The sequence below is a fragment of the Eleginops maclovinus genome, chromosome 22 (genome assembly GCF_036324505.1).
Source record: "Eleginops maclovinus isolate JMC-PN-2008 ecotype Puerto Natales chromosome 22, JC_Emac_rtc_rv5, whole genome shotgun sequence".
NCBI lineage: Eukaryota > Metazoa > Chordata > Actinopteri > Perciformes > Eleginopidae > Eleginops > Eleginops maclovinus.
The window spans coordinates 24,032,854-24,052,564 of record NC_086370.1 but is presented as its reverse complement, the minus strand read 5'-3'; the positions used below and the strand labels follow the sequence as shown (position 1 = coordinate 24,052,564).

At 44.0% G+C, this 19,711-nt stretch overlaps 2 protein-coding genes across 6 annotated transcripts; one reads left to right on the top strand and one right to left on the bottom strand.

Annotated features, from left to right (window-relative positions):
• The first annotated feature begins 3,543 nt into the window (after positions 1 to 3,543).
• Positions 3,544 to 19,629, top strand: entpd6 (ectonucleoside triphosphate diphosphohydrolase 6). 5 transcript variants are annotated; one of them, XM_063874746.1, is made up of 15 exons: positions 3,544 to 3,734; positions 5,237 to 5,535; positions 6,241 to 6,317; positions 6,588 to 6,731; positions 7,332 to 7,407; positions 11,671 to 11,706; positions 11,808 to 11,920; positions 11,992 to 12,071; positions 12,696 to 12,760; positions 13,091 to 13,192; positions 13,501 to 13,638; positions 15,076 to 15,132; positions 15,626 to 15,738; positions 17,780 to 17,906; positions 17,998 to 19,629. In XM_063874746.1, exons 2-14 carry the CDS (start codon positions 5,280 to 5,282, stop codon positions 17,861 to 17,863), a joined length of 1,341 nt encoding a protein of 446 aa, XP_063730816.1. In that variant the 5' UTR covers positions 3,544 to 3,734; positions 5,237 to 5,279; the 3' UTR covers positions 17,864 to 17,906; positions 17,998 to 19,629. The 5 variants fall into 5 exon arrangements, with proteins under 5 accessions (XP_063730816.1, XP_063730818.1, XP_063730817.1 ...); XM_063874748.1 differs by having other exon boundaries at positions 11,832 to 11,920; positions 17,780 to 19,629; XM_063874747.1 differs by having other exon boundaries at positions 13,094 to 13,192; positions 17,780 to 19,629.
• Positions 17,830 to 18,828, bottom strand: LOC134858616 (uncharacterized). The gene is given in 1 exon segment (XM_063874593.1): positions 17,830 to 18,828. A coding segment is annotated over 1 exon segment (609 nt). The 3' UTR covers positions 17,830 to 18,219.
• Positions 19,630 to 19,711: the final 82 nt, after the last annotated feature.

Here is a 19,711-nt window from a genome sequence, read left to right as displayed (position 1 = left end):
TACTTTTAAAAAGGTTTCCCCCTCCTGTGATGTTCAGGGGTTTTTTTAGTATTAAGTCCTTTCTTTTAAAGAGGCCTCTCCTGCTGAGGGTTAGGGGGGTATATCATTTGTGTGGGCTCCCAAATTTAAAAAAGTCCCTCCTTTCTGATGTTCAGGTGTTTATCAGTTTGTTGGGCCCCTACTTTTAAAAAGCCTTCCGGGGATGTTCAGGGGGGTTTTCAGTTTAAAGTTTTCTAAATTTAAAGGTCCCTCCTGTGATGTTCAAGGGGTATAAACATTTTTTAGGTCTCTACTTTAAAAAAGTCCCTCCGGGTTTTTCGGTTTAAAATTTTATATGTAGAGTCTCTACTTTAAAAAAAGTCCCCCTTTCTGATGTTCAGGTGTATATCAGTATGTTGCGTCTCTACTTTAAAAAAAGTTCCCCTCCTGCTGAGGGTTTAGGTTATATCATATGTATGGCCCCTTTCTTTAAAAAAGTCCTCCCTGCTGATGTTTCAGGTGTAATTCATAGGGAGTGTTCCCACTTTAAAGTCCCCCTCCTGCTGTTTCAGGGGGGTTTTATCAGTATGTTGTCTCTACTTTTTAAAATCCCCCTCCCGCTGATGTTCGGTGTATATCAGTTTTTGGGAGAGTCTTACTTTTTTTGAGTCCCTCCTGTGATGTTCAGGGGTTAAAATCGTAGGTTGGGGTCCTCCCTTTTAAAAAGGCCTTTTCCCCGCTGGGTGTTTTAGGGGTTTTTTCAGAAGTAGTGTCCTACTTTAAAGAGTCCTCTCCTGCTGAGGGGAGGGGTTTATCCCGGAAGAGGTCTCTACTTTAAAAAGGCCTCCCCCTGCTGATGTTCAGGTGTATATCAGTATGTAGTGTCTCTAAAATTTAAAGATCCCCTCCTCGTTTTTCAGGTTTTAATCATATGTAGAGTCTCTAAATTTAAAAAATCCCCTCCTGCTGAAATTTTAGGTGTTTTTTCAGTTGTAGCGATCTACTTTTAAAAAGTCCCTCCTGGTTTTTCAGGTGTTATCATATTATTCTCTACTTTAAAAAGTCTCTCCTGTGATTTTTCAGGTGTAATTTTAGTATGTTGGTTTTCTACTTTAAAAATCCTCTCCCGCTGATGTTCAGGTGATACATAGGGAAATGTCTCTACTTTAAAGAGTCCTCTCCTGCTGAAAGGGTTTAGGTTTTTAAAAATAAAAAAAAAATTTTGTGTCTCTACTTTTAAAAAGTCCTCTCCTGCTGAGGGTTTAGGGGTTATCATTTAGAGTTCTACTTTAAAGGTCCTCTCCCCTTTATTTCAGGTGTTTATCATTTTGTTAAATTTTAAATTTAAGATCCCTCCTGCTGATGTTTAGGTTTTATACAGTAAGTAGGTCCCCTACTTTAAAGGTCCTCTCCTGCTGATGTTTAGGTGGGTTCAGTATGTAGTGGGCTCTACTTTAAAGAGTCCCCCTGCTGATGGTTTGGTTTTTATATCATATGGTGTCTCACTTTAAAGAATCCTCTCCGGCTGATTTTTCAAGGTTTTATATCAGTATGTTTTTGGGCTCACCCTTTTTTAAAAGTCCCTCCTGCTGATGTTCAGGTGTATTCAGTTGTATGTCCTACTTTAAAGGCCTCTCCCGCGGGTGTTCAGGGGTAATACAGTAGGGAGGTCTCTACTTTTAAAAAGTCCTCTCCTCGGGTGTTTTAGGGTATATCAGATTTTGGCTCTAATTTAAAGAGTCCTCTCCGCTGAGGGCATGTTTATATCGTAGTAGGGTCTCTCTTTAAAAAAGTCCTCTCCGGGTGATTTTTGGTTTTATATCATATGTAGTGTCTCACTTTTAAAAAGTCCCTTTTCCCGCTGAGGGTTTTGGGGATATCATTTTGAACGCCCTTTTTCTTTTAAAAAGTCCCCCCGGTTTCCTCCAGATGTCCAGCTGCTGCTGCTTCTAATCTCAAAAGATGAAAGTGGAATCTTCCATCAATTATTTTCCAAACATACTGAATTATATCCTCAGAAATCCCTCAAATTATCCCTTAATAATCCCACTGATCACATGACCCAGATACATGGGTCACATGACCTCAGCTCAGCCTCCGGCCCTCACACACTTCATAAGATTAACCCCTTTGTTCATAGAGGAGGACAACTTCATAATTCCCCTTTTCCTGAACTTCTGTTTTCTTTGTATTTTATACCTTCTTCACTTTTAAACAAAGAAAATGTCCATTTGTTTATTTGTGATTCCAACTATTTTTTTGTGCACTCTTTCACAACTTTAATGTTTGTTCTGTTCTTCCTGTTTGAAACACATGAAACGTGTTTATTTTCTGGATGTTTTCACGTTATTAATTCTAATTATTGTTTTTTTATTTTTTACTGATAATAAATCAATATATTTCTACAAAACATTTCAAGGTTTAAAACTATATTTTTTCAGTGTTTGTTTCCATGAATTCATCATTATTTTCTAACTGTACTACAGTTATTTGACCTGTGAACTCTTATATAGTTTATCACTAATATTATTGTCTTTGTTTGTTTGCCCATCATCGGTTTCTTTGGATTAGAGTCAGAAACGTAATTGTCTCTAAATGTCATTTATATGTAAATCTGAAGATTAGGATCCACTCTGCAAAGATTACAGAGACATTAACCTCCATTAAAATCATAAACAGATTATTATTATATAGAGCAGCGGGGAGGAGGGGAGGGTCCACTTCAGACTCAGATGAATTGACTTGTCAAATTTCATTTTGCAGATTTCAGAATTTCAGCATTGAAATGTATTCTTTAATTTCAACCTGCAAACATTTAGTTTTCAAATCATTTTTAAAATGCAGATTTACGAATCTGAGCAACTTTCTGAATTGTACCTTCCAAAATTAAGATAATCAGGGAACTTTTGAAAATGGAGGTATTCAATTATTTAGAGAGGAGTCTGAAAGAATTTCACCTTTTTTATTATTGAAAAAACATGTTTGGATTATTTCAATTATCTGCTCATTTATACTGACACACACACACACACACACACACACACACACACACACACACACACACACACACACACACACACACACACACACACACACACACCCAGCGAGGCGTCTGATTGGCTGCTTCAGGTTAATGAGTGCATGAATAGAGGCTCCTATTAATGAAGCAGGCGGCATGCAGCGCCCCCTACAGGCTGCAAGGCAATCAAAGGGTTCATCCTCTTGAGAGCGAGGCGTTTCAAATACATTGTTAATATTACTAAAGCACTGAGTTTTTGTTTACATTGAACTAATATTATTATTCTGCTCATTCTTTGCGTTTTCATGCCGTTCTCCCCTCGGTATGTTTTTAATGGTTGTTTTTATTTAAGTATATATATTATTTTATTTGGGCTTTTTTACATTTTTATTATTGCTGTTTTTATTATTTCTAAATATTCAGGTATCAAAATCAGCATTATTATTTTGTTTTATTATAATGACAATTACTAAAGTATATCTTATTTATTTTTATTAAACTATTTTGATCGCGAGTTTTCGGCCACGTTCCCACATCCTGTCCGTGCTGCGTCATCAGTGTGCGCTGTGTTGTTTTCTGCAGAGAGGGGCATGAAGATTAAAGAGGATAAACGGTTTGATTAATGGATGAAGATCACAGGCATTCATCAGAGTGTTTGATCAGGAGCAGCGGCTGACGGCACGCTCACTCACCGGGGTTCCGGTTTGTTCTGTAAGAGAAGCGGCTGTTACAGAAGGTACATCTGTTAGCATGTTGCTAAATGCTAACAGGCTAACCTCCATGCTAGCCTGAGGCAAAATGTTCTTTAAAAAACTTTGTAGAAGTTTAATGTTTTAAAGGGGGAGTAACTAAGTACATTACTCAAGTCCAGTATATTTTCTTTCAGGTACTACTTGTACTCAGTGATGGGCAAGTAACTTCCAGCATGTAATCCAGTACCTATTACTGATTCCTGTCTTCTGAAAGTGATAAGGGACATTACATCATCACTGTCTCTGAACTGTGATGCGTTACACTACTCTGAGTTACTCTGAGTGACTCTCACCAGAATAACCTCTAAAGTTTGGCTTTAAATGCTAACATGTAGTTTACTGCAGCTCAGTAATTAAAGCTCTCTATCTGGCAGTACATGCTGAACATGAGGGAAGAGCTAGAGGTTAAACTGCTGCTCCGTTTCAGTGGGCTGGATAATATGTGATACCGGTACCGTGACGTCTCTGTGTGTCATTAATAACATGTTAGTGGAGCCTCTGCACGGCCCTGTGACCTGCTGGATAGGAACCAGTCTCTATGCAGCGTTAGCTCACCTGGTCATTGGTGTGTTAACGGGGATTTGGCTGACAAGCTTTCTAAAAGCCGGAGATTCCACAGAGGACAGAGGCTGCAGATCTTCAACACTCTGCCACGAGGCTCTGAAGGTCTCAGGGTTCAAGCAGCAGACCCAGAGAGAGAGACCTTCTGTTGCTTCAGTCTGCAGCTCTGCACTGTGAGCCTGCAGCTCTGTATCGAGAACCTGCAGCTCTGCATTGTGAGCCTGCAGCTCTGCATTGAGAACCTGCAGCTCTGCATTGTGAGCCTGCAGCTCTGCATCGAGAACCTGCAGCTCTGCATTGTGAGCCTGCAGCTCTGCATTGAGAACCTGCAGCTCTGCATTGTGAGCCTGCAGCTCTGCATCGAGAACCTGCAGCTCTGCATTGTGAGCCTGCAGCTCTGCCTCGATAACCTTCAGCTCTGCATTGTGAGCCTGCAGCTCTGCATTGTGAGTCTGCAGCTCTGCATTGTGAGCCCGCAGCTCTGCATTGTGAGCCTGCAGCTCTGCATCGAGAACCTGCAGCTCTGCATCGAGAACCTGCAGCTCTGCATTGTGAGCCTGCAGCTCTGCACAATGCAGCTCTGCATTGTGAGCCTGCAGCTCTGCATTGTGAGCCTGCAGCTCTGCATTGTGAGCCTGCAGCTCTGCATTGTGAGCCTGCAGCTCTGCATGTGAGCAGCAGCTCTGCATTGTGAGCCTGCAGCTCTGCATCGAGAACCTGCAGCTCTGCATCGAGAACCTGCAGCTCTGCATTGTGAGCCTGCAGCTCTGCATTGTGAGCCTGCAGCTCTGCATTGTGAGCCTGCAGCTCTCACATTTTAAATACAGGACTTTTACCTGTAGTATTCTTACTCTCTGGTACTTCTACTTTTACTCAAGTAAAGATCTGAGCCCCCCCCCTCAGAGTGTTGTTGTCTCCTCTTCAGCAGTCTCGGGGGGGGGGATGCCGCTCTCCCAGGATGATCAGTGATGAAGAGACCGAAGCTGCCCGGGGTCTTCCTCTCCGCGGGGTTCCTTCTCCTCTACCTCCTGTTGGTGAAGCGGCACTACGACTCGAGTCCAGAGACCTTCAGAATACCCTCGTACCGCCGGCCCGGCCCGGACCAGAGCCCGGACCACGAGCCTGCCTTCGCTGACGGACAGCGCTTCCAGTACGGCATCATGTTCGATGCTGGGAGCACTGGGACAAGAGTCCACATCTTCAAGTTCCAGGTCCAAACCAACGGTATGGTGGGGGGGGGGGAGTCAGAAATGTGAAATAAATATAATAATCTTAAAGACTCTGTGCTGAGGATATATTTGTGTATTGGGAGCCCCCCCCCCCCCTCGCTGGATCAGCTGTTCCTCAGTGTGTTCAAACCCGGACAGTAATTACCAGCTGTGAGTCCGGCAGACGCTGCCAGGACCTGAAAATGGACAGACTCATTAGAGTTTCAGAGGGTTATATTAGGCTTAGAGGAGGGTCTGCAGAGCGGGGGCCTGCAGAGCGGGGCCAAATGCCTTCGTTATCGCATTTAGCGCTGAGCTGGAGCTGAGTGCAGTTTTGGCTCTTTGTTAGCGTGGAGCTAACCTGTTAGTTACTCAGACGAGGATTGTCATTAAGAGCTCTGATGGAGGCACAGGTCCAGGGTCAGTCTGCTTTATCTCTCATTATTATTATCCAAATCATATTATCATCCTCAAAGCTGCGCCGCAGAGCTGAGAGATAATCTCGATTATTTAATGATTTAAGACAAAATGTTCTCATTATTCACATCTCCCCGGCTCCCTGCTGCTGCCGGACAGCAGGTCTGACATTCATCACCGTAAAGAGTTCCCCCCTCTCTGTGTTTTTGTTACAGTTCATACCTCTTCAACTCTCAGACACACGTAAAAATACTTCCTGACATTTATATCAGATTTAACCCTGAGTGCTTCCTGTCTCCTGCAGCCGCTCCGTCTCTGTTTCAGGAGACGTTCAGAGCCATCGAACCGGGCCTGTCTGCGTACGCCGACGCCCCCGACCAGGTTCACTGCTTTATATCCATAATATCAATTAATCAATTAATATTTAGATGTAACTTTTTTCCAAAGTGATTTCTCTTCAATAGATAGTTTCTTATTTTTATATCAGTCTATCTTTATTTTCAGGAGTCAACGTTTTGTTCTTCTTCTTGACTTTTTTCCTAAATATTTTCACTTTTTAAAGCAAATATTCAATATTTGCTTTAAAAAGTTTAAGATTTGTCTTCGTTTTAAATTCACAAGTTTCTCTTTCTTTACCCCCCCCCCCTTCAGTGTGCAGCGGGGATCCTGCAGCTGCTGGAGGTGGCCAAAACCAGTGTCCCCCCCTCTGCCTGGAGCCGGACCCCAGTGGTACTGAGAGCCACCGCCGGACTGAGGCTGCTGCCGGGGGGGCAGGCCAGACTCCTGCTCCAGAGGGTACACACACACACACACACACACACACACACACACACACACACCTGATTGATCACACACTTTCAACACAGAGTACACAGTATCACTGTACTGCAACTACACTACATACATCGGCCTGACACAACGCTACACTGCACCACAGACAGAACCCGGGACAGAACCCGGGACATGAACCCAGGACAGAACCCGGGACAGAACCCGGGACAGAACCCGGGACATGAACCCGGGGCAGAACCCGGGACAGAACCCGGGACAGAACCAGAACCGCAGCCTGCGGTGGAAACACAGCCTCCGTCTGCACTAATAACCTCCTCAGGCGATGGGAGGAGGGGGGGAGGGGGGGGTTAACCTTGTCATGTCAGTGGGTTGATAATCACCTTTTTCTGTGGAATGCTATTTTAGTTTTACTATTGTGTGTGTGTGTGTGTGTGTGTGTGTGTGTGTGTGATTGTGTTTGTGTGTGTGTGTGTGATTGTGTTGTGTGTGTGTGTGTGTGTGATTGTGTGTGTGTGTGTGTGTGTGTGATGTGTTGTGTGTGTGTGTGTGATTGTGTTGTGTGTGTGTGTGTGTGTGATTGTGTTTGTGTGTGTGTGTGTCCAGGTGATGGCGCTGTTCGTGGACTCTCCCTTCCTGTCTCGAGAGGACAGCGTGTCCATCATGGACGGCACAGACGAAGGTACCGTCAACCGTTACATATCAGCATGTTTATAGACCACATGTTCCAGATCAGTGACATCACTACTGAGCACTCGCACTCCAACACATTGTACATGATAGATTTGGGGCGGGACATCTCTAAGCAGGTTGACCAATCAGAGCAGACTGGGCTCTGGTTTCAGTCAGAGGGTGAAAAGAGGAGCTGCAGCACAGGCAGTATGAGAAACATAACATGACAACATGCTCCTCCTCTCTCTGCTCCTCCTTTCGCTCTCCTCCCTCTCTCCTCCTCTCTGCTCCTCCTCTCTGCTCCTCTCCTCCTCTCTCTCTCCTCTCTCTCCTCCTTTCTCTCTCCTCCTCCCTCTCTCTCTCTCCTCTCCTCTATCTCTCCTCTCTCTGCTCCTCCTCTCTCCTCTCTCTCCTCCCTCCTCTGCTCCTCTCTCTGCTCCTCTCTCTCCTCTCTCTCTCTGCTCCTCCTCTCTCTCTCTCCTCTCTCTGCTCCTCTCTCTCTCCTCCTCTCTCCCCCTCTCTCTCTCTCTCCTCTCTCTCCTCCCTCTCTCTGCTCCTCCTCTCTCTCTCCTCCTCTCTCTCTGCTCCTCCTCCCTCTCTCTCCTCCTCTCTCTCTCCTCTCTCTGCTCCTCCTCTCTCTCTCCTCTCTCTCTCTCCTCTCTCTCTCCTCTCTCCTCCTCTCCTCTCTCTCTCTCCCTCTCTCTCTCCTCTCCCTCTCTCTCTCCTCTCTCTGCTCCTCCTCTCTGCTCCTCCTCTTTTTGACTTTATTAGATTACACCACTTTATCTTCCATCTCTTTAATCCGACTCTGATTTCCCCGACGAACTCGCCAATAACCCGCAGATTAAAGGCGGGATTAAGCCCAGAGGAGAGAGAGCTGCTGCAGAGGAGCGAAGAGGAGCAGCTCTCCTCTTCGCTCCTCTTTGCTCCATTAAAGCAGATTTGCAGTCCAGCTCCTTCCACACAGCAGAGCTCAGTGCAGGAGTGTTATCGCCCTGCAGGGAGAGCGTCTGATCAGAGCTTGAGTTGGATTTAAGATGAGAAACACATTATTGCTCCTGCTCTAATTTCAAAATAAAAGCACTGGTTCTGGTTTTAAAAGCATGTTCACATGCTGTCTGCCCGTTCTCAGAGCGAGGGAATAACAATAGTATTTCATAGTCAGAAGGAACCATAATGTCATTCTGAGAAAGATTCCAATAATTTGTTCAACATTTATATAATTTCATTTATTCACGTCATGTTTTTTGCAGCTTTTACAGATTGAGGAAACGTCTTCTTTCTGCTCAACATGTTTACCTCTTTAACGGTTAAAGCACTAATAATGTGCGCCTGTCTCTTTAAGAAGCCCGCTCTGCTCTGATTGGCTGGATGAACGAGTGCAGGTTGTGCACACGATAAAGAAATAATACATTTAGTTTTGTCTGAATCTGGAATTCATTAATTAACCGGAAACATGAAAATAAATATTCTAATCACTTATATATCGAGAGAAGAACCCGAATAAATAATAGGAATACAAAAACAAGAGGCGACATAAAGAATATTCACGAGTGAGACCTGGTCACATGTTCCTCTAGGTTCTGCAGGGCTGAGTGAGACCTGGTCACATGTTCCTCTAAGTTCTGCAGGGCTGAGTGAGACCTGGTCACATGTTCCTCTAAGTTCTGCAGGGCTGAGTGAGACCTGGTCACATGTTCCTGTAGGTTCTGCAGGGCTGAGTGAGACCTGGTCACATGTTCCTTAGGTTCTGCAGGGCTGAGTGAGACCTGGTCACATGTTCCTCTAGGTTCTGCAGGGCTGAGTGAGACCTGGTCACATGTTCCTGTAGGTTCTGCAGGGCTGAGTGAGACCTGGTCACATGTTCCTGTAGGTTCTGCAGGGCTGAGTGAGACCTGGTCACATGTTCCTGTAGGTTCTGCAGGGCTGAGTGAGACCTGGTCACATGTTCCTGTAGGTTCTGCAGGGCTGAGTGAGACCTGGTCACATGTTCCTGTAGGTTCTGCAGGGCTGAGTGAGACCTGGTCACATGTTCCTGTAGGTTCTGCAGGGCTGAGTGAGACCTGGTCACATGTTCCTCTAAGTTCTGCAGGGCCATTAATGAGGGTCTGAACACTCTGATATTATATCTGGCAGATGTTGGCTGCTGAATGACCTTCCTCTCATCACATCGGCCACTAATGCCTCTATGCTCTGACGTACACTGCTCGGCCAAAAAACAGGTCCCAGCCTGTGGGGGCAGTGCTATGATCTGGGGCTGCTGCAGTTGGTCTGCTCTAGGTTCAGCAACCCAAAGAATGAGGTCAGCTGACTCCCTGAATATCCTGAAGGACAGTTTATTCCATCAGTGGGTTTCTTCTCCTCTGATGGAGCGGGCATGTTCTAAGAGGACAATGCCAGGATCCATCGGCTCAGACTGTGAGAGAGTGGTTCAGGGAGCATGAGACATCATTTCACACATGGATCGGCCCCCCCAGAGTCCAGACCTGAACCCCATTGAGTGTCTTTGTGATGTGCTGGAGAAGACTTTGATCAGTGGTCAGAATCTCCCGTCATCAATACAAGATCAAAAATAATGACAGAAATAAATGTTGAGACGTTGCAGAAGCTCGGGGAAACGATGCCACAGAGAATGTGTGATCAAAGCTGAAGGCGGTCCAACGGGTACTAGAGGGGGACCTTTTTTTTGGCCAGGCAGTGTATGATACAGTGATGATGATGCTGGAGCTACACAGATCACGTGTGTGTGCACGCCCCCCCCATAATCCAATCCTTCAGAAAGTAGTTCATACAAGCAATTATGGGGCGGGATAATGTCCCGGTAATCTTGGAGGACGATTATCCCGGTTCCTCCCGGCCTGTTTCTGCTCCTACATGGATCAGCTCGTTACTAAAAGTCTCTTAATGATTACTGAATTAACTTGGGGCCTCTAATGGACGCGCTCCTCGGGTCCTGGAGTTATCCGGCGCGCAGATTAGCGTTAGCATGCAGTGACTTATTGTTAATACAGCGGGCGAGCGGGGCGCTAAGTGCCGTGTTTAGCTCCGCGTTCAGCTCTCTGTGACGCTGGTGTTTGTTTTGTTTTGAAAATGGCTTCTTAGAGTTAAAGCCTCCTGATACAGTTTCTGAGAGGAGGGTCAGAGGACGTGAGGAAACAGCTCTGATGCTAAATCCACGCGCTAATGTCTCCCGCAGTGACCTCAATCACATCTATACGCTTCATGTCTTCATAAATCACATCTGTACGCTTCATGTCTTCATAAATCACATCTGTACGCTTCATGTCTTCATAAATCACATCTGTACGCTTCATGTCTTCATAAATCACATCTATACGCTTCATGTCTTCATAAATCACATCTGTACGCTTTACTGTACGCTTCATGTCTTCATAAATCACATCTGTACGCTTCATGTCTTCATAAATCACATCTGTACGCTTCATGTCTTCATAAAGTAACATTTATATTCATTCAGATCTTACTTTATGACTCATTTGTATTTATTTATCATGTCATATCTCTATGAAATCACAAATGTAACTCAATATCTTCAGAATCAGGTATTTTAATAAAAAGAGACGTTTACCCCTTAGATGTGACTGGGCCCTACACTCTTCCATAAGTGGGTCAAAATTGACCCATGCTAGAATAATGTGATTTTATGCCACATCTGTAACGTTGTTCAAGAATGATCACTTGTGTAATATTTTCAGTTATATTTTAAATCATGGCACCACATCCCCCCAGGCCTTAAATAACTTCAATTGCTTCCGGTCACCCACCGCATCAATATACCCTCACCTACAGAGCACTCCACCATCTGAATTAGAAAAAAATGCAGATTTTTGGGGGAAAATTATAATTTTGAAGAAATAGTCAGAAATTCTAAAAGTTGAAATTTGGAAAAAAGAAATCGAAATTTTTAAAAGAAATTCAAAAGGAAAAAAAGATTGGAAGACAACCTGTGTGAATTTTAAAAGAAGATGATTAGAGCCACATGAAGAGGGAGTTAGAATAATGAGAAGGTAGTGGGACATTTGTAAAAGTCGAATTGTAGAATAAAAGTCAGAATATTTAGGAACAAAGTGATGATTTTGAAGAAATACACATTTTGTAAAACCAAACTGAAGTTTGGAAAGAAAATCAGAAGGAAGAAAACCTGGGAGACAGAAAGTTTTGAATAGCAGATGTTTAGGGCCACATGAACGAGGAGGCAACGCTGCAGCAGGAACTGCATGTGTTTCTTATCGATCTGATATTTTCTGTTCAGGGATTTCTGCCTGGATCACCGTCAACTTCCTCACTGGTGAGAAAACACGGACACACACACACACACACTCTTCCATGCCGTCACTCTGCTGTAAAGATGTCAGATGAATGATTACCTGTTATTGGGTTATTCTGCAGCTCCTAATCTCCCCCCTACCACAGGTGATCTCCACAGGGCCGACTCCCCAACGGTTGGGATGTTGGATCTGGGTGGGGGGTCGACTCAGATCACCTTCAGCCCTCAGGACGAGGTGAGGCTGACATTTGTGTGGGGGGGTAACTTAGGAACTGCAGCATTAAACTGGTCTGTGTCTCCGAGCAGAAAACCATCCAGACGTCTCCCATCGACTACATCAAGTCCTTCCAGATGTTCAACAACACACACACTGTGTACACACACAGGTACACACACACACACACTGTGTACGCACAGGTACACACACACACTGTGTAGGCACAGGTACACACACACACACACACTGTGTACGCACAGGTACACACACACACTGTGTAGGCACAGGTACACACACACACTGTGTGCGCACAGGTACACACACACACTGTGTGCGCACAGGTACACACACACACTGTGTACGCACAGGTACACACACACACTGTGTAGGCACAGGTACACACACACACTGTGTGCGCACAGGTACACACACACACTGTGTGCGCACAGGTACACACACACACTGTGTACGCACAGGTACACACACACACTGTGTAGGCACAGGTACACACACACACACACACTGTGTGTGTGTGTACGCACAGGTACACACACACACTGTGTAGGCACAGGTACACACACACACTGTGTGCGCACAGGTACACACACACACTGTGTACGCACAGGTACACACACACACTGTGTACGCACAGGTACACACACACACTGTGTAGGCACAGGTACACACACACACTGTGCGCACAGGTACACACACACACACACACACTCTATATATCTTTAGATGGTTTTAAATGTTCTGATGAGTTGAATAACACCCGGTGATCTGTCCTCAGTTATCTGGGTCTGGGGCTGATGTCGGCCCGGCTGGCGGTCTTAGGAGGGGTCGAGGCGCCCCCCCGTATGTACCTCATCATTACTCTTTACTCTTAATGTCTTTCCCTTCTGACTTTCATCTCTGCCTTTTACACACACACACACACACACACACACACACAGATAAATAAGCCATTATCTAATCTTTTAATAACACAGCAGCAAGATTAATTCCCTGCAGGCCAGCTGTTGCTGCGACTTATTTGTGTGTGTGTGTGTGTGTGTGTGTGTGTGTGTGTGTGTGTGTGTGTGTGTGTGTGTGTGTGTGTGTGTGTGTGTGTGTGTGTGTGTGTGTGTGTGTGTGTGTGTGTGTGTGTGTGTGTGTGTGTGTGTGTGTGTGTGTGTGTGTGTACAGTAGGGGACAGCAGAGAGCTGGTGACCCCCTGCCTGGCTCCGGGGTCGGGGGTGAGCTGGGAGCACGCTGACGTTGTTTACACTGTGAGCGGTCAGGAGGCAGGTGAGCTGCCGTCTGATTGGTCCGTTTATATCAGGTTGACTGACGGAGAAAATTGGTTTTGGATGTTTTATTATATTATTTCTGGTTACTTTCTGGGTTTCTGTTCTGGACTGTTTGTATATTTTACTGATATGTGTTCTCACTTATGTTGGGGGTTAGGGTTATTAATTGAACTTCTCTATTTTATTTCCTTTATTTCTACCGTTTCTTTTTGAAGACATCCCTCCCGTGTTTTATTTCCTCAGATATTGCCCTTCACTTGCTCTCATTTATTAATGTGTGTTTGTTCCTTCTCTCCGGCGGGGAAGGGGGGGCGGTGCTGGAGGCGTGCCGGCTCCGGGTCCAGCACGTGTTGGGGGGGAAGGTGCTGAAGGCCGAGCCGGCCGACATCGACTTCTACGCTTTCTCCTTCTACTACGACCGCGCTGCCGACCTCGGCCTCATCGGTGAGACTGCAACCTGAAGTTCATATTCACACTATTATAACTATAATAACTATTATAACTATAACTATTATAACTATAACTATAACTATTATAACTATAATAGTTATAGTTATAGTTATAATAGTTATAGTTATAATAGTTATTATAGTTATAATAGTTATAGTTATAGTTATAATAGTTATAGTTATAGTTATAATAGTTATAATAGTTATTATAGTTATAATAGTTATAATAGTTATAGTTATAATAGTTATAGTTATAATAGTTATAGTTATAATAGTTATAGTTATAGTTATAATAGTTATAATAGTTATTATAGTTATAATAGTTATAATAGTTATAGTTATAATAGTTATAGTTATAATAGTGTGTGTAGTAGTTTACAGTAGTATGTGTACAGTAGTATTTACAGTAGTGTGTACAATAGTATTTACAGTAGTGTGTACAGTAGTATTTACAGTAGTGTGTACAGTAGTATTTACAGTGTGTACAGTATTTACAGTAGTATTTACAGTAGTGTGTACAGTAGTATTTACAGTAGTATTTACAGTAGTGTGTACAGTAGTATTTACAGTAGTATGTACAGTAGTATTTACAGTAGTGGTACAATAGTATTTACAGTAGTATTTACAGTAGTGTGTACAATAGTATTTACAGTAGTATTTACAGTAGTGTGTACAGTAGTATTTACAGTAGTGTGTACAGTAGTATTTACAGTAGTGTGTACAATAGTATTTACAGTAGTATTTACAGTAGTGTGTACAGTAGTATTTACAGTAGTATTTACAGTAGTGTACAGTAGTATTTACAGTAGTATTTACAGTAGTGTGTACAGTAGTATTTACAGTAGTGTGTACAGTAGTATTTACAGTGTGTACAGTATTTACAGTAGTATTTACAGTAGTGTGTACAGTAGTATTTACAGTAGTATTTACAGTAGTGTGTACAGTAGTATTTACAGTAGTATTTACAGTAGTATTTACAGTAGTGTGTACAGTAGTATTTACAGTAGTATTTACAGTAGTTTACAGTAGTGTGTACAGTAGTATTTACAGTGTGTACAGTATTCAGATCCTCAGATCCTCCACACCAGTATTAAGTGATTCATTATTGCGTCTCTTCTCTGAACGGTGTGAGCGGATCACCGTTCTAATAAATAGATATGAAATGTTAGAAAAAGATCTCAAAAGTCCAGAAAGAATAAGGTTTGTAAACAACAGAATAAAACTGTGTTTTTATAACAGTGAGAAATATATCTTAGGTTTATTTGAGAAATAAAAAGGTGTTGAAACAATCAAACTAAATACAAGGTTTTTCAATATTTCAACACAAATAATAAAGATAACATGATTTTAAAGTCAGGAAGACATTTCAACTTTGAAATAATGTATATAAGTATAATTAGTAAAGGCTTTATCATTTATTCCTGTGTTTCAGAGGAGAGGACGGGAGGCAGCGTGAAGGTGTCGGACTACAGCGACGCAGCGGAGAGAGGTGAGGCGGCGCCCCCTGCTGGACGCTCTGCACACTGCACTTCATGAGCATTATAAATATTACAAGATCAGTGAAAAATAAGTCAATAACAATACAACTAAAAGATTAGGGAAATAGAAATGATATAGCATTACACAAAGATGTGCTTATAAGACAATATAAAAACAAACGTGGTAAAACCAAGGCAATATTAATACACACGAAGAAAAGTCAATAAAAAGGAAAACTGCGAATGTTCAACAAGAATAATAAGTACAACAATAAGGAATGATCTTTAAACAAAAGTAACAAACACAAAAGTTTTAATAAGACAGTGGGAAAATACTAAAAGAAAGTTTGACCATTTTAATATTTATTTGAACTTAAATTCCCCCTGCAGTGCTGACTCAAGTTTACACAAATTCAATCTATATTTTAAACGGCTTTGAACACAGTGTCTCCCATGCGTGCTTTTATTGGGAAATGTCTGATTGAAAATGTTAATGTGTTTCAGTGTGCGGGGGGGCCGGTCTGTCCGGCGGCTGGAGTCCCTTTCTCTGTCTGGACCTGGTCTACATCTCCACGCTGCTGCAGGAGCTCGGCTTCCCCCCCAACAAACCCCTCAAGGTCGGCCCCCCCCCCTCTCAGTTCACAAACTGTTATCATATTATTCACAGGATGGATTTTCCATTACAGTCCTGGAGCTGTTCAGAAGAGTCGAGAATTCTCTCACACAGTATCTCACTAAAGTGAGCAGCCCCTCACCTTTGTGTATATATATCTTCTCCTGGGACCACCCTGAAGAGATGACCCTCTGATCCAGTGTAGAGTAGTCAGTGTACAGCTGGGATAACAGGATACATTTGCTGAGCCCTCAAAATAACTCAACACAGCCATTAATGTCTAACCCGCTGCAACAAGGTGAGAACACCCTAAGTGAGAATGGCCAAATTTTGCCCAAAGTGTCGATATTTTGTGCCACCATTATTTTCCGGAACTGCCTGAACTCTCCTGGGCACAGAGTTCAGTAGAGCTTCACAGGTTGCCACTGGAACCCTCTTCCACTCCTCCATGACCACATCACGGAGCTGCTGGATGTCAGAAACCTTGTGCTCCTCCACCCTCCGTCTGAGGATGCCCCACAGGGTTTAGGTCTGGAGACATGCTTGGCCAGTCCATCACCTTTACCCTCAGTCTCTTTAGCAAGGCAGTGGTCCTCTTGGAGGTGTGTTTGGGGTCGGTATCATGTTGGAATACTGCCCTGCGGCCCAGTTTCTGAAGGGAGGGGATCATGCTCTGCTTCAGTATGTCACAGTACAGGTGGGCCTTCATGGTTCCCTCAATGAACTGTAGCTCCCCACAGATGGCAGCACTCATCAGCCCCTGACACTCCCACCACCATGCTCGACTGTAGCCAAGACACACTTGTCTTTGTACTCCTCACCTGGTCGCCGCCACACACGCTTGACACCATCTGAACCAGATAAGTTTACCTTGGTCTCATCAGACCACAGGACGTGGTTCCAGTAATCCATGTCCTTAGTCTGCTTGTCTTCAGCAAACTGTTTGCGGGTTTTCTTGAGCATCATCTTTATTAGAGGCTTCTTTCTGGGACGACAGCCATGCAGACCCATTTGATACAGTGTGCGGCGTATGGTCTGAGCACCGACAGACTGACCCCCCACCCCTTTCACCTCGGCAGCAATGCTGGCAGCAGTCATACGTCTATTTTCAAGAGACAGCCTCTGGACATGACGCTGAGCACGTGCACTCAACCTCTTTGGTGGACCAAGGCGAGACCTGTTCTGAGTGGAACCAGTCCTGTTAAACCGCTGTATGGTCTGGACCACCGTGCTGCAGCTCAGTTTCAGGGTGCTCTCTCTTCTTATAGCCTCGGCCATCTTTATGTAGAGCAACAGCTCTTTCTTTCAGATCCTCAGAGAGTTCTTTGCCATGAGGTGCCATGTTGAACTTCCAGTGACCAGTATGAGAGAGTGAGAGCGAAACACCAGATGATACACACCTGCTCCCCATCACACCTGAGACCTTAACGAGTCACATGACACCGGGGAGGAGAAATGGCTAATTGGGCCCAATTTAGCCATTCTCACTTAGGGTGTACTCACCTTGTTGCAGCGGGTTAGACATTAATGGCTGTGTTGAGTTATTTTGAGGGCTCAGCAAATGTCCCCTGTTATCCCAGCTGTACACTGACTACTCTACACTGGATCAGAGGCTCATCTCTTCAGGGTGGTCCCAGGAGAAGATATAATAACATATTGGTGAGGGGCGTACTGTATAGAGACTGTATAATATATATATAAATATATATTTATATGTATATGTATATATGTATATAATATAAAACACGTCCAGGTATTTTTCAGGGGGGAATTACACTGAAACGGTTGTGATCACTTTTCTGAGATATGGAGTTTTCGGTTATGAATCTCCAGATCTGAACAGTTTGTGCGTCCATTAGAGAAGCATTCATATAGATCAATAAGGCTTACATTACTGTGTGTGTGTGTGTGTGTGTGTGTGTGTGTGTGTGTGTGTGTGTGTGTGTGTGTGTGTGTGTGTGTGTGTGTGTGTGTGTGTGTGTGTGTGTGTGTGTGTGTGTGTGTGTGTGTGTGTGTGTGTGTGTGTGTGTGTGTGTGTGTTGCAGCTGGCGAGAACCATCCATCAGGTGGAGACCAGCTGGGCTCTTGGGGCCACTTTCCATTACATGGAGTCCCTGAACACACACTGAGGCTGTTATTGTGGAACTCCATCCTCCTGCTGAGTGTTTCAGGGTGAGGATGGAGATGAACTCCATGAGGGATAGGGAGGATGTGTTTACATGAAGAGGAAGAAATGTTCCTGATGGTTCTTCATGCATTTCAGAAAGTCCTGACAGCCAATCAGACGCTGCGATGCCAATCAGCTCCGCCTCTTTTTATTTTAAGATGTGTTCAGGAAAACTCAAGGTCTCTGAACAATGTGACCTCAAAGGCAGCGTGGAGAAGTAACTAAGTACTAGTAATTATCGAAGTACTGAGGGGACTCATCGAAGTACTGAGGGGACTCATCGAAGTACTGAGGGACTCATCGAAGTACTGAGAAGACTCATCGAAGTACTGAGGGACTCATCGAAGTACTGAGAAGACTCATCGAAGTACTGAGAAGACTCATCGAAGTGCTGAGAAGACTCATCGAAGTACTGAGGGACTCATCGAAGTACTGAGGGACTCATCGAAGTACTGAGAAGACTCATCGAAGTACTGAGGGACTCATCGAAGTACTGAGAAGACTCATCGAAGTGCTGAGAAGACTCATCAAAGTACTGAGAAGACTCATCGAAGTACTGAGAAGACTCATCGAAGTGCTGAGAAGACTCATCGAAGTACTGAGAAGACTCATCGAAGTACTGAGAAGACTCATCGAAGTACTGAGAAGACTCATCGAAGTACTGAGAAGACTCATCGAAGTACTGAGAAGACTCATCGAAGTGCTGAGAAGACTCATCGAAGTACTGAGAAGACTCATCGAAGTACTGAGAAGACTCATCGAAGTGCTGAGAAGACTCATCGAAGTGCTGAGAAGACTCATCGAAGTACTGAGAAGACTCATCGAAGTACTGAGAAGACTCATCGAAGTACTGAGAAGACTCATCGAAATACTGAGAAGACTCATCGAAGTGCTGAGAAGACTCATCGAAGTGCTGAGAAGACTCATCGAAGTACTGAGAAGACTCATCGAAGTGCTGAGAAGACTCATCGAAGTACTGAGAAGACTCATCGAAGTACTGAGAGACTCATCGAAGTACTGAGAAGACTCATCGAAGTGCTGAGAAGACTCATCGAAGTATTGAGGGACTCATCGAAGTACTGAGGGACTCATCGAAGTACTGAGAAGACTCATCGAAGTATTGAGGGACTCATCGAAGTACTGAGGGACTCATCGAAGTACTGAGAATACTCATCGAAGTACTGAGAAGACTCATCGAAGTACTGAGGGACTCATCAAAGTACTGAGAAGACTCATCGAAGTATTGAGGGACTCATTGAAGTACTGAGGGACTCATCGAAGTACTGAGAAGACTCATCGAAGTACTGAGGGACTCATCGAAGTACTGAGAAGACTCATCGAAGTACTGAGAAGACTCATCGAAGTATTGAGGGACTCATCGAAGTACTGAGAGACTCATCGAAGTACTGAGAAGACTCATCGAAGTACTGAGAGACTCATCGAAGTACTGAGAGACTCATCGAAGTACTGAGAAGACTCATCGAAGTACTGAGAGACTCATCGAAGTACTGAGAAGACTCATCGAAGTACTGAGAAGACTCATCGAAGTACTGAGGGACTCATCGAAGTACTGAGGGACTCATCGAAGTACTGAGGGACTCATCGAAGTACTGAGGGACTCATCGAAGTACTGAGGGACTCATCGAAGTAGACCTGGATAAAAGAAAAGGGGAAGTTCTGGGAAATATTCATAAACTCAAAAATACAATAAACATTTTTTAAAAGGAAGCTTTTTCTTGTCTACACGCTCTCCACATTTGGCCCCCGGGCCATAGTTTGGACCCCCTTGGTTTAAAACATGTTATTTAAT

Excerpts from the sequence above, each read along its gene's own strand:
- entpd6 (XM_063874746.1), top strand. The coding sequence starts at position 5,280 with ATGAAGAGACCGAAGCTGCCCGGGGTCTTCCTCTCCGCGGGGTTCCTT. Across the intron at positions 12,072-12,695 it reads CACACTGTGTACACACACAG|TTATCTGGGTCTGGGGCTGA; the intron begins GTACACACACAC and ends ATCTGTCCTCAG. Across the intron at positions 13,639-15,075 it reads TGCCGACCTCGGCCTCATCG|AGGAGAGGACGGGAGGCAGC; the intron begins GTGAGACTGCAA and ends CCTGTGTTTCAG.